The sequence below is a fragment of the Styela clava genome, chromosome 1 (genome assembly GCF_964204865.1).
Source record: "Styela clava chromosome 1, kaStyClav1.hap1.2, whole genome shotgun sequence".
NCBI lineage: Eukaryota > Metazoa > Chordata > Ascidiacea > Stolidobranchia > Styelidae > Styela > Styela clava.
Window position 1 is genome coordinate 28,458,241 of NC_135250.1, and position 18,490 is coordinate 28,476,730.

The 18,490-nt window shown below is 33.0% G+C and overlaps 1 protein-coding gene across 1 annotated transcript; it reads right to left on the minus strand.

Annotated features, from left to right (window-relative positions):
* Positions 1–809: 809 nt before the first annotated feature.
* LOC144426108 (cytochrome P450 2B19-like) lies at positions 810–7,867 on the minus strand. The gene is made up of 10 exons (XM_078115745.1): positions 7,738–7,867; positions 5,979–6,199; positions 5,480–5,625; positions 4,904–5,006; positions 4,453–4,562; positions 3,576–3,697; positions 2,731–2,852; positions 2,468–2,612; positions 1,618–1,781; positions 810–1,127 (listed from the first exon to the last, which is right to left on the minus strand). Exons 1-10 carry the CDS (start codon positions 7,865–7,867, stop codon positions 810–812), a joined length of 1,581 nt encoding a protein of 526 aa, XP_077971871.1.
* Positions 7,868–18,490: the final 10,623 nt, after the last annotated feature.

Here is an 18,490-nt window from a genome sequence, read left to right on the forward strand (position 1 = left end):
AACCGGGGCGAATTTCCTTGTGTACTTGGATATAATGAAGTGTTCCAAAAAAGCGAAGTTAGGAATTTAACAAAATATATAGTAATCACTGGATTAAACTAAACAAGTGTAACATATTGAGAATCTCACACTCATTTTGAACAATACCTGTACCACAAAAGTCGTATATCGAAATTACAAAACACCAAAAAAAAGAACATGGTATGTGACACCGATTATAACAGTAAAAAACTATGGAATGATTATGCTGATTATGGTATGATGATTATTTTTAACATACAGTTATAATTAATTAGAAAATTTATTGAATTTTGTTATTTCATAATTTCTAAACAGCAATATAATATCTTGCTTTCACTGGATATATAAAATTAAATTTGAATATTATGTCCATGTAATAGTCATCTGATAGAAACCATTTGGTAATATATTTTTGACAATTTATTTAATCCGTCAGTTTTACCTTTCCTACATTCACAGTTAATACAAGAGTCTACGAGTACCTGGGTACTTTCTAGAAGGAATAGGAATCATTCCGGTGTTGCATTGCCTATTTTATTAAACCATGACAGCAATGCTTTGTGTTGATTGGTATTTTAATGAGTATTTGATTGATTTTAAAATAGGAAATATGACTTGCACTTGATCACAAATCCAATTAGCTTATAACTATGCCACACAATATTTCAACTGTTTTTCCAAATCATCATTTTGTTTGACAAATAAATTCATAACTAGATCACGTTATTTATATGCTATATCTCCCTGATGTGAAAAGGTGATTGTTTTCATTTACGAAAGAAAAAACATTATCGTCGTTCAAAAACAACATTAAACTGAGGTGGTTCGTATGTGCCCATACAATATATACCCTCATAGAATGAAGGAAGTGGTTTGACAGGATCTGGAAACACTTTTAACTTTTGTATAATTCCCGTTAGAAATACAAATAGCTCCATTCGTGCAAGTTGTTCTCCCATGCAATGTCGAAGGCCGATCGAGAAAGGGATGACATGCCTTGAACTGCAGAATTTTTCGTCACGGTCGAGAAATCTCTCAGGTCGAAATTCTCTCGGATTTTCAAAATATTTCGGGTCGTTATGAACTGCCCAGATGTTTGGAACAATCTGAAATACAAAAATACATTTCCAACGCCAAATGGGTAGCTATTTTGATTATCTTGCTTAATAGTAAGAGCGAGGGACTGAATGTAATTCTAAGTAGTTCTAAGTTGACGAGAGATTATAGGCCCGCTTAAAGTGTTTTCAATTAGATTAGACAATACAATATAAATATATCTCCTTGCGCACCCATAGCTTCATTTGGTTGTAATAATTATGCTCTAGAATAGCTGACTAGGTCAAAATCGTCGCAAATCTGTTTCTCCAAGAACGCATCTAGAAGATATTTCCCAAAATCAGCATAACTCAACTTCTGCCTGAGGCCTCGTTTTGCTATAAAACAAATACATCCGACGGAATAAACAAACGAAGTAAACCCAATTGATTTTATTATTATAGATAAAATCTAGAATACATGATATATTGGGTTGTTCACTGTTGTTATTGAGCATTCTCACGATCTAAAAATATTGAACAATCCATGGGAATTACTTACCGTTGTATTTATCGGAATAGTGTATCCATAGATATTGGCTTCTTCGTTGTTTTTATGGAATACACCTAAAGGCGCCATAGTTTTATGTCTAATTAGTTCTTGTATGAAAGCACAGGTGTAAGGCATTTTATCTCTATGCTTCATTGAAGGAACACCATCCTCACCTGTTAGAAAACAAAAAAGTTATGAATGTTCAAAATTGAATCACAAATCAATGAAACTAAGTTAAAAAGAAAGATCAGTACTCGATATAAAAGGAAGATTCGCGCATTAGTCAGCCATTCAGTACAATAATATATACAATATACAATATATATACAATAATGTTATTAAAATGATTTGTATGTTAATATAAATTATTGTTTCATTGTATTAAAATCTTGTTTTCGACTTAATATTTAAAAAACTATGTTGCTCGTAGAGTTATGTCAAAAGCTAATTTCTCATTGTCAAATCGTAATAGTATGAATTTTGAGTGAAATCTAAGTTTTAACATACAGGCCACGTAATTTTTATTTCCATTGTAGAACACATAGTAATTAAAAAAAAAGTTTACAGTCACAGTACACACTCTGTGAGTTGCGCTTTTACTGCCCAGTGCACTCGAATGAGGGTGATTAACGATTAGAAAATTTTTCTCATGAAAACAAATAAATGAAGAAATTCAAAGTCATTTGGTTTTCGGAGTTTCTACAACAAACACCCATTTTAGAACTGCACGGCAAATTAAGTTTTTGCTGTGTGCTTTTGAATTCTTGCTATTCGTGACATATACTATCGACTACTATAAAAATCTTAGTTAAACAAGAGAATGTATCACTAAGTAACATTATCAACAATATAAAATTACCCAAGGTTGCCAATACTTCGCCTTCGATTTTTTCATGGCATATTGGGTAGCAGACCAGAGCCAGCAAAGCCCAAGTCAACGTTGCGCTTGTTGTGACTGATCCAGCATGGAAAAGATCACGAACGTATCTGATGAGTTCCGATTTCTGCATGAAAAATAAAAATATGAATAGAAACATGTTCTTACCGTTTTAGCCGACTGGAATAAATTATATAAATCATATTAAACTAGCCTATGGGAGTTGGAGAAATAGGATATTTTACATTAAAAGCATCATCATCTTTTTCTCGTTTCTTCATTTCATTCAGAAAAGCGTCAATAAAGTCCCGGATGTCTAAGTCGTCAAAGTTAGATTCGTGTTCTTCTACAAATTCACGTGGATATGCTAAAAATATGAGATTAATATTTTCCCTTGCTTTCTTTACTTGTGGGATAAATAAATAGGTATAAGAAAAAAAAAACAGTCTGTCACAGTAGCCTACCGGTACGGAATGTTCACGACTTTGTCGGACCACAAGATCGATTATTCCAAGGTGAAACCGCCACAAGGAGAGCAATTTTTGATTATGATGACGTCATCGCACACAAATAACAAATCTATTAGAGCTAGCAGAAAATTTTGAAATAAAAAAAAGTACACACGTGGGCACAGCCCGGACAAGCCATTTAGTGTAGCCCTGTCAACACTCAAATTTATCCACATCAAGCATAAAATTCCAATCAGACAGTTCATGTTTGAAAAGGCACTCATGGACATTGATAAAAATACATTATTTGTTTTACTCTTGTCGCTGCGATAAATGTTTTGCCGTTTTGCCTGGTGCATTTATTACTGTAAGAGCGTAAGGCTAAACGATATCCTCAGTGTCCCCAGCAAAATCTGAAGTCCTGCTGCACCCTGACACAAATGTATTTTTGTAACGTTTCGTCTAACCAAAGTCAGACTTCCTCAGACAAGCAGTTTACAATAAACGGACGGAATGTTACGAAATACATTTGTGTTATGGTACAGCAGAACTCTTGATTTGGTTCAAATATATGTTCCATTCCAACCTATAAATATAAAACCATGGATGAAAAAAAAAGGAGAAATATTAACATATTTTACCCATAAGACACTCGGCTTCGTCAGATGTAACTTTCACAACATTGCTGAACGGAGGGATAAAACGTAAAAAGGGAGCCATTGAAACAGCAAATAACATATGTGAATAAGAAGTGGCTTCAGATCTTTAAACAAAATAAAATGAAACAGCCACTAATTGAGATAAAATTTGTTAGTCAGTGGTTAACTTTTCAGTGAAACTAATTCATTGAAGAACGGAATTTATCGGATGTTTTGCAACGGATTTGGACCCTACTCAGGATTTGTTAATATAATGGTTGATTAAAGTTAGTAATCGAATGGTAAGTTTTTTTTAATTAAACAAACATACCTAAATATTTTCAAACCCAAATATAAATTTGTAATCAGTCAAATAAATTTTCTCTAGTACCTTAAACTCGTAGAATGAAGATTACGAAATTGTAAAATTAATTAATATATAGTCATTCAACGAGTGGGGTAAACAAAGGGTTGGTTTTAAAATGTGAAAAAGCATTTTTTGTATTAACACACTTATAGCTTGAAACGCTTTTGTCTATCAAGCTATCTGAAAATACCCCCCCCCCCCTCTTGACAATTCCTGGCTACGCCATGTAATTTGATATTCAAAAAGGTTTTTTTAACCGCAAAAATTCAATATTGTTTTGTCCATAGACGTCCTATGAGATGGAACAAATTTAACTTCTTTTGACGACTTGAATACGTATGAGCTACCCGTGGTTTTTCAAAATTTTAATGTACTGGCGTGTTTGGGTAACTATTTTTGTCATATTGAAAAAGGGGTATAAAACGACGATTTGAACCAGCGTATAAAAAGGGTTTTTATAAATCAAATATATACAACAACAGAAAAAGATCAGTTAGTAAGATATAAACTTACTGTTTCATAAACATTTCGATCATATGCTTAAATTTGCTTTCGTGGTATTCAAGTCTCGAACCCAACACTATCCGACACACCATATTGGATACCGCGAGATTCAATTTGATCTGAAGAATCAAAATAACAATGCTAAAATACTATGGCATCAAAGGCGCCACATCAATAAAATTTTCACGGTAGTCGAAAACCGAGTTTTCTGGAATGATTATTAAAATAGCAAGTGTTGTCATGAATTGAATTAAACATCAAAGTTTATTATACAACCCCAATTATAACCCAACAACAACATTAAGACAAAACAACAATCTATTGGTTCACTTTGTGCCCAATCGTTTTTAGGGTCACGTGACACCGCTATACACAAATATGGCTAAGTGCGCGTTGGTAAAATACAAATTATGTTCCAACGATTGTATCATAGCTTTTAAGATGTCAAAGTATTAAATACCCTTACGCGAATGCTCTCTCCGTTGCTCGATGTCAAACTCTCAATCAAGAATTTCAATTCTTCAATAACATTTGTTTCCATACTTTTCTTGCCCATGCCCATTCTGAAAAAATGCATAAAAAATACCTACAACTATTAAATTAGTAAAAACTAAACAAATAAACGAGTGCAACATAATGACAAAAAACTATAAAACATTTAACAATTACTCTTATGTGTAAACATGCTATATGTATATGTCTATCGACCAGATGATCAGCTGTAGCTTAAACCGTTTCACTCATTAAGAGTTTATTTCTTATTTAAATGAAAAGTGTTTTTTAATTAACCGGTTCTCGTTTCATGAGCGCCTAATGAATGAAATCCACGTCACCAACGTTTGCGTAGACGATATCAATCGTGAAAGATCCAAGTTTTACCATAATATAGTTGAACTTATTTGGTAGTGGCATATTGTGTAAAGCTTTCTTCGAAGTAAATGGGTATAAAAGCATCCAATTAAGAAAATACAATTTTGCGTATATTTCATAAAATTGAATACTTTTTCAGCATAGAAAATTAGATATGAAATTTTACTCTTTCAATGTGGCATGGCCAAATTGGCTCAAAGCTTTCCATGTTGATCCATAATCCAATGTCAAGAACCCGCCGCCTTTGGTTATCAGATCGAAATAAAGATTGTAGGGCCGCCCGGAAAACTTTTGTCCTTGTTTAACAAATGCCTGAAAAATACATGTAACTATTTGTTAAATATAATTTTCGTAAATGTGCATGTGTGGTGGGCTAGATTTTGTTCTTTCCAAACTACAGTAGCTATTAACCTAACAGTTTCTATACAAAGTCTTGATTGAACTAAAATAGGTATAGATAGGCCGTATACAAAAATAACAAATAAGTTTGCAATAATATGCATTTTAAGGTAATTGGCAATGTTGATATTGACATGAACCTCATATCGTCCTTATTTTTAAATTTCAAAATTAGAATTACCTAGAAAAATTACAAAACAACTACGGCTACGACCCTATTTCATCTTTTATTGAATAATACTACATTTAAAACATTCCTAGCGAACCTCGCTAATGGTGTCATAATCATTTAGAATGACCCAATCTTCTTGTCCAAATTGAACAGAGACAACTGATCCGAATTTCTCTTTCAATTTCAAGAAAGTTTTTGCGGGATTCTTTGATATGAACGGAATGTATCCAACAATCGGCAGACCTCGGGGACCAGGAGGAAAGTTTTTGGGTTTTCTTTGCAAATAAAACCAAAATATCAAGGCTGTTAGGCCAGCTAAAAAATTTGTATAATCAAATATTTCAATCCACATCTTGTCTTACTACTTTTCAGAAATTCCTTTGTTTTTAGAGTAGATGATTAATATCTGCAAAATTTAAAAGGTTGAATAATAATAATAGTATATCTGAAAGATAGATAGAAGGAAATCATTAACGAAACATTAAATATTTTTCCAGCTATCGGAAATATAATATCAGTGGGTTTTTCGCAAAGATAAAACTATTCGGTAACATTGCCGACATTTCTCACAAGTATTCCTCATTAATTACATATCTACTTCCTCTTTGACTTGTTAAAACATATACATATTTAATAGCGTGTCAATACTAGATCTTTAATCAATACTATATCTCCTATTTACATAAATACCCTTTCTAAAATACTATAGTTGCAGATTTTGAAAACACAGAAGATGATTAATTCTATAATTCATTTTTTTTTAAATCTTAATGTTCTAAACAATTTATAGTACTATACATAAAAAATAGTCCGATCGCCACGGACGGGATATCTTTTAGGTCGAATTTCGTCCGGATTTACAAAATATTCAGAGTCGTGACGAACTGCCCATCAGTTCGTGCAAACCCTAACATAAAATATAAGTATAATACTTGAATTCATCTTCCTTAAGCTGCAATGAATACTCATGGTGTATGTTCTTCCATTATATATATTAGAAAATATTAAAAACTGTTTGAAATTATGAAAAATTTTGTAACATAATTTTCACCAAAATTTTATTCCAACGTCATCACATTTCATCAAATGTTTAAGTTAAATTTGGTTTATTTTTAACTAGTTATGAAACATTCGCTATGAATCCTCTTCCGGATACTCTCTAAAGGCCAAAAGTTGAATCCCCTATGATACTAATATTCTTTTGACCTTTTAGCAATGCGACGGCAGTCCAAATTCAATATTGAAAGGTTATTGTATTCATTAAGGCAGCATGTAGCCAATTTCACATTCACCAAACACATTAATCATGTAATTGTCTGATGGAAGGAACTACTCCTGTCACGTTATATAATGGTTAGGTTCAAAATAATTTATTTTTAATTTATCATTTGTTTATCAATTTATTAATTTACAGCGTTGCAAATCTAATTTCAATCAAACCACTTTTGCCAATGTCTCATAACCATATATATAAACTGTCTGACGCGCTCGCTCCGCGGCCTAAAAATATTGAATTCCAACTCCTGTCTTTGATTAATAATTAAAATAAGTTTAAAAAAGACAGACTTTTAAAATGTTGATGATATATGAAACGTCTGCCACCAATATTTCAAGCCAACATATAGATCAGTTTAGATGAAAGTTGGCCGTCACATGTTTGCAAATTATATGTCTATATGCGAGATTTTATTTTGGTAGTGTCTGTATTAATATAATGCTGCTTATTCAAACGGAGTCAGCACATGTACACATACAGACGAATACAACATCTTATGTGTAGAAGAGTCAAGTTGTAAACAAATATTAACTAAAAGGGGTTACTTTATATCCAAAAGTTAATTTGTTTAAAATGCCTTCAGAGTTGGGTGGCTCATAAGTAACAACACTATTACTACCCTCATCAAAAGATTTGAGTGGATTACCAGGATCCGGCACCACTCTCAACTTTAGCACAATTCCCACTATCAACATGAAAATATTCATCCTTACAAAGGACCAACAAAAAAACGGGATCACGTGATTTGATTTCATGAAAATGATATCACCAGACGCGTGACGTTGCAGTTATTTACGCGCCGAGTAACGATGTATATTATGATATTTATCGCTGGCATATTTCACTACGTTGATTTTTTGACGTATTGATTATAATGATGTGACGCTATTACGTCTATATTAAGATTATATTTGGTTCACACTTAGTTATAGTATTTTGTGAATATTGTTGTTTAACTCTAAGCAGCCAAAGTTTAAATACATAGGTATATTTGTTAGTCAATAGTGAGAACATGTTACTTTGATCGATTCGAATATTTTTTGATTAATAAAATCAGAACAAAATGAAATTTACCCGAATAGCCTATCAATATGCCGCACTATATTTCAACCGTTTTTCCAAATTTCTTTTTGAGAAATAAATTCCTAACTAAGTCTCGTTATTTATATGCTATTTCTTCCACATATAAAAAGCTGAAATGTTTTTTATTTACAAAGATAAACACTTTATCCTCGTTCAAAAACAACAACAAACTGAGGTGAATCGTATGGTACCATACAATATAACCGTCATAGAATGAAGGAAGTGGCTTGACAGGATCTGGCATCACTTTTACCTTTTGTATAATTCCCATTAGAAATACTAATAGCTTGCAAGTTTACCCATGCAATGTCGAAGCCGATCGAAAACAGAATCACGTGATTTGATCTGCAGCATTTTTCGTCACTGTCGAGAAATCTTTCAGGTCGATATTCTCTCGGATTTTCAGAATATTTAGGGTCGTAATGAACTGTCCAGATGTATGGAACCATCTGAAATACAGGAATATATTTCCAACGCCCAGTGGGTATTTATTTTGCTTATTTGTGAGAGCGAGGGACTCAGTGCTGTGTGCAATTAACTAGTTTGTCATTCTAAGTTGAGGAAGTTCACTCAAGTGTTTTCTATTGGTTTAGACCAGGGGTTACCAAATTTCGGTCCGCGCGCCGGATCCGGCCCGCGACGTCATTTTATCCGGCCTGCAATAACACGCAAAAATGGCTACATGTTTTTCAAAGGGAGATTTTCCCGATCATCGTCTTCCTTGTTTATTTCGTAACATTGGCCGATCAGCAAGTTGCAAAAAAAAAGTGACGTAATAATAGGCATTTTCGCATCCGCTCAGACACTTTTGTCAACTTGACATATTTTCAGTCGTGGTTGTAAACAATATTTCGTTTTCGCGACTTTGAATGCTATTCGTTAGTTTTTGGTTGCGTATCGTAAATTTACTTATGAATCAAATAAGTCAATTATCATTTGCCTCCTTAGGAGTTGTAGTTTTAATAGTAGTAATGATAAATTAGTCTAAAAATATAGCTGTGACAAAATAGGCTAAAATTCTCTACCGGTACACAACGTTTTCTGCGAAAGATGTACTTGTACATTCGTGGCGCGTGCTTTCTACGAAACAGTTTACGTTTTTTGTGCTAAAATAAACGTCCAATGTGCATTTTGCGCTAACAGTACTGTAACTGTACTCTCGCGTACTCCACAAATTTCACAAGTCACAATAACTTTTGTACTGTCTAAATGCGGATATTCATGTAAGTATATTTCCAAAAAATTGAGGTTCATCCGATTTAAATAAAAACTGCGGCATAGGATAGATCTGAGTGAAAATAGAAAACAATACCAAGTTTATAATAAACGGTCAAGAAATAACGGAGATATCGGAATTTCAGTACCGCCCGTCAGGTCACTTTTTGTTATAATATTTGTATCACTTTTTTGATAAGAACTCTAATAAATATGAAAAAAGAACAAATACCAATCACTAGTCTTTCCATGTGCATCCCATTTTTGAAATATTGAGACTATTTCAGGATTTTATTTTGGCAACGGTCATTGACACCGCCGAAAGATGGTCTCAAATAAACGCTGAAGTGCATGATCGTTTGACAGTGGTTCATTGTGGGTAATAATTAACGATGCTCTGATTGTACAACTTCCTAAAAATTGGTAAGTATCAAGTTAGGAAAGAAATACACACGTCCATATAAATTTATTGGTGTCCATAAAATCAATATCATCATTTTGCACTACGTATAACCAGAATTCTTTTTCATGTCGTTTTTGTTGTTTCAATTACTTGAACAATTGCTTAGCCATTTCAGTAGATAAAGAACCGTATACTGACAAAGGTACTTCTTGTGGGCGAGGTGTTACAATTTGCATATTCTAGACATACCTTGCCACGTCATCCAAAAATTATGTCACTGCGTCGTCACAATCATACTTCAATAAGAGAAAGATAGCTTGCATTTTGTGAGTTCGTTGTCGAAGGCGTAATTACGGGCGATCGTCGGTATACTATCATTAATTTGCACTACGTATAACTGCGTCGAATGTTAGGAAATTTATGCGCTACAAAAAAAAATCAAATCCAGATAATAGTTGTTTATTTTATCTAAATTATGTTAAAATTTCATGAAATTCCAAGCAAAAGCACGCAGTTCGTAGTCGTTTTTATGAGCGGAATTCCATTCCAACACGACGTAACGGTACATAGCAAACGTGATGCGTACATTTTTGGCGCAAAAAAGCGGAATTTGTAACATTCATAATTCATGGCAGCTACGTTTTGATAACAGCTAAACTCACGATAATTGTCTAGATATAGAAATCTTGTATATTTGTTTTCCTGGGATGTTCTCGATCTATATTCTGCGATATAGATAGAATTTAATATTAAAGTCTTCAGAAATGTAGAATATATATTATTGTTGAATAAATTGAATGGATTTCCCAACTTTTGTAAATTTATTGTATTGCATTGACAAAAATAATCAACCGGCCCGTCTCAACACTGTTTGAGTCATACCCGGCCCGCGATCAAAAAAGTTTGGCGACCCCTGGTTTAGACAATACAATACATACAAATAAAGCTCCTTGCGGTCATATGATTATGCTCTAGAACAGCGGTTCCCAAACTGTGGGTCGCGACTCCCGATGGGATCGGGTGAAGATTTTCCGGGGTCGCCTAATTTTTTTCAAACATGCGCACATAGGTGACAAGGATTTGAAAGTTGGGAAGTGAAGTTGGTTCTGGTCGGCAGGTACCATAAAAGTGCCTCACTTACGATTTCCTTCCTTCAGCAATAACTCAACCATTTATTGTCAAAACGGCGCCAAAATTGCTCGGTAAAGTTGCGCGATATCTTTCCAGCTGGTCGGCAGGTACCGGTATTATTCAATGTAATTGAGTAACAATGGTATACGAACGCCAATATCATTTCCCTTTTTTATAGCTTTTTTGATCATATTACATCCCAATGAGTAGTTGACCCGATGGTACGCGAATCGGATTTTTGCCAGATTGCGTGAAATTATGTTGGTTTGTGATTTTGTCTTTCGAAAATACAGAGCGAAGTTGCTTTATTGGGCGATTGGACCTTAATCAGATGTTTGATAAGGATGGTATTGATTGACAGGCGGGGTCTTGACCGAATAATTATTACCCTTCATATAGGTTTCGATCAGTTGCGCAGGCGCTTTGTTAATTCGACTAGTAGGCTACGTGTTTTGTCCACACCGCCTCAACATAAAAGTGGAAATTTTCGTATTGCAATATTACGTATTTAGACGTTTCACACAAAATTTCGAAGCGTTCCGAGTAGTCAAACACAAAACCACAACAAGTTCTAGCATAATAAAGCCACTTAAAAGATGTGATTCCGTACACGCTTTTTCCTATTTTACATTCATGCTATGTTTTACTTTCGAATTAAAAATGGAGCAATCTGTAATATGTTAATATAGGACTAAAAATAACAAACACGCTATTGGAATATAGCCTACTAAATAAGATTTTGAATTAATATATATTTAGAAACAGTCTTACTATTTCCGAATATGGTACGCGTCCTTGCAATCTACCACATTTTATCAAGTACATCTATGTTTCGCCAAAGAACCGGTATAATTCTGATCTAAGAGATTATTACACCGTGGTTTTCATAAAATGTCATGTGTTGTCAAATCTTCTGAAAATTCCCCATTTTTCCGACGCATTGCCGAACTCGTTCGTATATTTTTTTGAGCCAATGTTCACCGCCGCCAACGTCTATTTTCAGTCGTTAAACAGGTACGTTGTAATTAAACTTATATACTAATTTTTGAAGTTGCTGAACGTTTTTAGTTGTGGGGTCGCGAGTATCTGTAGGCTTTGATTTTATAAAAATTATGGTAGCGAAAAAAAAAGTTTGGGAACCACTGCTCTGGAATATAGCTGGCTAATTTAACGTCGTCGAGAATGATATTCTCCAAAAATACATCAGAACGATATTTCCCCAAAATGAGCATAACTCAACTTCTGCCGAGGCGGAAGTTTTGCTCTAAAATAAATTCGCCCTTCTGTATAAACGAAAAATGAAGGCCTGATTATTTTATTAAATAATTATTATATTTATAAATCCACAATAAGTGATATATTGGGTTCTTTGGTGTTGTTTTTGTTGAGCATTCATTCCTCCATTCAGTGGTGTTGTCAAATTAATTTCCTCGGAAAGAAAAATTATGATGGGTTATACATATTCATTTCTATTTCTACACTTTGGTATAAAATTAGTTTTCTATTATTGGAGTGGTTTGAAACCAACAACATGATTGATTTAGAGTGCGCTACGAGGGCATGGTTTCTTATTAAGTCGTCCAAGCAGTTTTCAACTTCCTTTGATGAAATAATATGCAAAATAACTCATTTTTAGTATTCTTGGAAATACAGTATTAATAATTGATATTCCACCGGTTATGTCCCGTCCGGGATTAACTTTAGATTCAGCATTACGCCCCGATGTCAAAACGTCTAACAAGTAACTGGAAAACGTAATTTGCTGAATTTGAAGTAAGACAGATGTTTGATTGTCATCGTCGGTGATGATTAGAATTTCCCAATCCCGGGGTCGCAAAAGTAATCGGGCCTATCTGAGGTCTCGAGTTAATAAGGTCTATCTAAGTCTCGAGTTAAGACCATAACCGAGTTTGTCACTGAGATAAGTTACTTCGAGTCTTTCATAACTGGGAACTCGAATCTTAATCGAATTGAATCGAGAACTCGAGTCTCCCCAGCAATAGTCAATTGACATTCTGAGTCCACTTCCAAATTTTTATTGATAGTCTCCCTATAAATTTGCAAAATATGTAATCGTGAGAGACAATCGTCTAAAATTGATATCACGATAATTGTGATTAAACGGTTTGGCTTCATCTTTAGTCAAAAATAAAAATAGTTATTCAGAAAATCGGAAAGGCTCAAAGTTATGTTTTTGTATATAAAATTTCTAAATATATTTCATTTTATTCAGAAATTGCAATTCGTCCATTTCGTGCGAGATCTTTTTGAAGTTGGTTCATCTACTGCCAGCAGCACTATGAGTTGGGCTATGCTATGTTTTGCTCACCATTCAGAATTCCAAGAAAAAATAGCGGAGGAAATTTTCAAAACAATAAGTCAGAAAAATAATTAATATGTGAAGCAATCACAATTTTTTACGTTCCATGTAATGTAAACTATATGTATACCTATTTCAAGCGATTCAAGAGTCTTGCGGTACCTAACATAAATATTTTTCTAAAGTATAGTATATATAGGTATTTTTACCCATGCTACGTCATCCTAGTATAACATGCATACCATCAAAAATGTTTAGAAGCAAAATACATGTAATATACAAAAACATTCAATAAATTTAAACAAATATTTATTAATTTCTGTTTGAAGATCTGTTTGTGGCTTATTCGAGAATAAGGTAAAAAATTCTTAATGTAGAAGTAAAACTTCATCATACTGTCATGAAATCATTTCTGGGGACGTTCTCATCTCTTATTACTAAAACTGAATAGTTGAAATAATTACAGATTTTTTTTGTAACAAAAAGAACAATATCAACAGCAGCAGCAATCTCACTTAACAAACCGTAGCTATGTACGGTTTTCAATAACTAAATAGTCAAATATATTTTCTAATATTCTCTCAATTTTGAATTTCTATTACTCTTGATTTTTATTCTGTGGTAATTTAGGATTTCGATCATATCTTAGAATATCCGTTGAGTTTGTCGAGTAGAAAATTTAACAATTCTTCTTATGCCCGACTTTATCGCACAAATTTTTGCTAGTGGTTTGATGTCCATTTATATTGAGTTAGTTTCATATTATGTTAATTAGTTTTTGTTCATTTAAACAGTCGAAGACGAAATTCCATCAATAAAACATCGAGATGAAAGGCCGTTCACTTACGCTTTCACACAAGAACTGATGAGGCCAAAAACCCTGGTCCGTTTTGGTGTATTCCATAAAATGAACGAATAGGGAATTTTCACGTATTCATTTTCCTGATCGTATTCAACTGAACTTTCGTCATTCGATATTTGTTAATAAACATAAACTATCAAAACGCTGATTTTTTTTTGAAGCTATGTAGTATGTACTTAGTGTATGTCATCGAAACAATCAATACCATTTACCAATTTTTGATTACAATCATTATATTCTATTGAATGTTTAAGATGAATTAGGTTAAAGTTGTTTTCACATCATAAACACAGAGATTTTTTTTAATTTTCAAGTTATATTATATTGTTCAAGATTTTGAAAAATATTTAACAATGTTTAATACTTTGGTGGTCCTAATTTCTTAAGTTCGGTTAAATGAATTGAATTTTTTTTTATCTTTTTACTATTTTCTCGGACATAAATATTAAATACTCTAAATCTTCACCACTGGTCAGTCACTGAGGCATATCGAGAAACTTTACATGAACCTGAACTGAAGTGAAATAAGATTTTCAGCCTTAGATCCCCTTTTCTCCTAAACTCCAGGATCTTAGGAAATTTATTAATTTTGGTTATGATTTGTCAGTTATATGTTATTTTCAGGCTCATGCTATGTCTAAAGTATTTCAATTTTGTCGGCACTAACAAATGTAATCATTTTAGGCATCCAATTATAATCCATGCATAATCCGAGTGTTCTTAACCACGGTGACGTCATCATATTTTTTTATGTATAATTTTTATTTTACTGCGACGTAAATTTTATTTGTATGAGTATTTCGAAGCCCAAAAATAAACACAGAATCTGTTGTTAGTTGAAAACGAGGTATTTTGAACGCGCGAGCAACGTTCTCCGGTTAATTATAAACAAAAAAAGATACCAGACAGCACGCGATCAAATACTCTTCGATAAAACGAATATCACTTCACTTCAAAAGCCTACTCTTGTTTTGAAGGTGACGTAAAACTCGTCCGAATGAGAGCTCTTTCTCTCGCATATCGATCACGTGTTGACCAGAGCGTTAAAAGAGAGAAACTTTTTCTCAAAAATTTTGAAATTTCTCTCTTCTTACTGGCGTATGGTCGGACGCGTTTGCGCTACGTAAATTGGTCTGGTTTGAGTGTGAAGAAAAAATAAGCTTTTTAAAGAGATATTGGGAAATGTACTAGCGTGTTTGGTTAACTATTTATGTCATATTATAAAAGGGGTATAGAAAATTCAATTCTGACCAGCGGAAATAAAGGGTTTTAAGCGTTAGTTATGCCATAATTGAACACACTGCATTTCAGGTCTGCCTTAATTAATTAACTTATGGCCCACCAATCACAAATAGCATCATTTGGAAATCATAAGAGATTTCTCGACGGTGACGTAAAATTCATCCAATCAAATTAAGTGATCCCGTTTCCTGTCGGGCCCTCATCGCTGTATTGGAGAACAGATTGCAAGAATGCAAATTAACAGGAATTGGACGGAAGTTGAGAGTGGTGACTAAGCCTGACATTTTTTGTGCCATCTTGCCCCTTTTTGTGAGGGTCTGAATAGTATGGTAACTTATTAGCCACATAACTTTGAGGTTCTTTTCGAAAGAAGATACACAACTTTACATTTGTTTATAAAGTAACCCTGTAAATATGAGTTGAAACTGTCCTTTTTAATTGAACAGTCTGCTCCAATTATTACTAATTCTTACAAAGTAATGCAATGACAATGGTTCGAATGCAATAATTTTCAGGTCGTGTGGCGCGCCCGTGTCATAATTTATATGGTTACGAGACATTGGCAATAGTATTGAATAGAGTTTATCTGAAAAATGTTGAAGTTGCAAATGTTTAAAAGTCATAGAATGTTGCCTTGAATTGAACGTTTCAATTTGGCGTTCAAGTAAAATTAAAAAAAAAATTGAAAACTGAAAATTAATGTTAATGAGTAGACCATTTAGAGATTGTTGTTAGCTTTGGGTTTTTCAGATCTAGTCAAAGAAAAGTTTATTGTTGCCGGAATAATGCAAAAAAAAAAAGATCTGTTCCGAGATCTGTGGATATTCTTAGATGATGTTGATTCAACGTTTTGAGTATATATTTGTTGTGGATTCATACTAAGGAACAATGTAATGCAATCTATATATACATTTCTGATTTCCTTCTTTTCGTTAATTTTATTAAATAATAATTTCTTGCATAAGTGATTCGCAGGTAATACGGAGTAGATGCAGAATTTTTTCTAAACAATGTACCCAAATATGTTGTGGGTTCAAAGAATTGACTATCCAAATTTTATCGTTTGGATTTTAACATGTCTACTCTGCTATTTATTAAAAAAAAAAAAAAAATTTCCACCACGTCATCATGGCCTGCCTTTAATAGGATACATTCCCTCCTTGAAAACCAACGCCGCAGAATCTTTGCTTCAATTGAAAGAAAAATATGGATCTGTTATGTCTGTTCAAATTGGACGGGAATATTGGGTCATTTTTAACGATTATGGCGCCAATATTGATGTGAGACAATTATGATATAGTATAGTGATGTGTAATAAAACTGTAATAAAAAATGTCTGAACAAACGTGGAGTCACCAAGTTTCCAAGGTGGCCTTCTCCCAGTTTATATACATTTACCTATTAAATTTTGTAAGTCCATGCTCATTAGTTGCAAATTAGTTGCATGTTTATCAAATATTTTGTCAGTGGAAATATAACGTGTTTGAATTATTAGATAGGATACAATAGTAATGGACTCTGTGATTCATGTAACTTCCTTTGTGGTATTGAATACTATTTGTCTAGTGAATTATTTGAGCTTTATATTAAACTTTAGGCTAATACAATCTACGAAGCTCCGGGCTCCTATGAGTGTTTGAATCTCCTTGCATGAAATGACGTGTAAACGCTGGTCGGTCATGGCCTTCCCCCACTACCAAGTCCGCAAATCTGCCACAAATAACTGGTTAACTATCCTAATGCATGATTGTGCCGTCATATTACCATTTCTACCTCCCGGGATGAATATGCATTTTATAAAAAAAATGTTTTCACACTAAACTAAATGACTTATGATACTCAAACTTAACTCTTATTATTATTTATTTTTAGAGGAAACTTACTTTTGCAGCATCAAATATTATATCTCGAGTAGTGTTGGGATCGAGATTTGAATACGACGATAAAAAATTCCTTCATATAATCGAAATTATTTCGAAATTGTAAGTTTTTTGTAGTTTTGAAACGAATAAATTCTATTCAACATCTACTGTATTGTGTTCATCTTGGTGATATTTTTGTATTTTTTGTATTAATTATTAGGTCTCTGACTTGGCATGTATCGATGACAAAAATGATGTCGACTTGACCGTGTTTTAGTTTTAGGTCTTTTGTATTAAAAATATTTTGAAGTTTTGACAAAGTTTTTTTATTTTGTTCAATTCGTCATATGTATTGTATTTTCATTGTACCATGCTGAATTAATTTGCCTACTTATTTATTATATAGTAAAATTTTAGTAAAAATGCCACAAAGTACAAATATACAATCCATCCTATGGAAATAGTTTATTAAACTCCGATATAAAGAATGAACTAAACTGGACTAAAATTTGTTACAGATTTAGATTCTAATTTGGTTTCCGGAATGACAAAATTTATTAAATTGGTAATAAAATCTAAACAAATGTTAAGTTGTTATCCATACCACATGGACCTCCAGTATAAATCGATTCTTACTGGTATTATATATACATTTCAAACATTTTGTTATATGCTAAAACGTTTAATTGATCAACTATTGCGGACAAGGCTCTTTGCAAAAATATAGGAAACCTCCAAGTCCCAAATTTAATATCGAAATTTTCAAATGGTATAATATTTTAGAAATGATTTCTCATTCACATTGTATTGTTTTTCTCAATATTAAGATTTTTTCCACCGTTCAGAAATGTTGTGAAGATCATTTCCGATAATACAGACAGCTTTCATGGTGATATATATTTTGAAATATCACAAAAATTTGCTTCTTTTCTCATCTTGCAAAAACATCACATACGATATACAATATTACCAATCTTTTTTGTTGAATGCCTTCCTTTGCCTATTTTTGAAATGTATATTCCTCTCTCTCTCTTTATGCATAAAACTACTACAATCTTTGGATACTTTGCAAGTGTTGTTATGCATTCATGCATAAGTTTTATACACTAGTAATAATAAAACAAAAAAGAACATTAATAATCGAGTACAGTGCCTGACGTAAATAGTAATCTCATCAGTAGTATAATATTTGTACAAACAGATGAAAAAAGA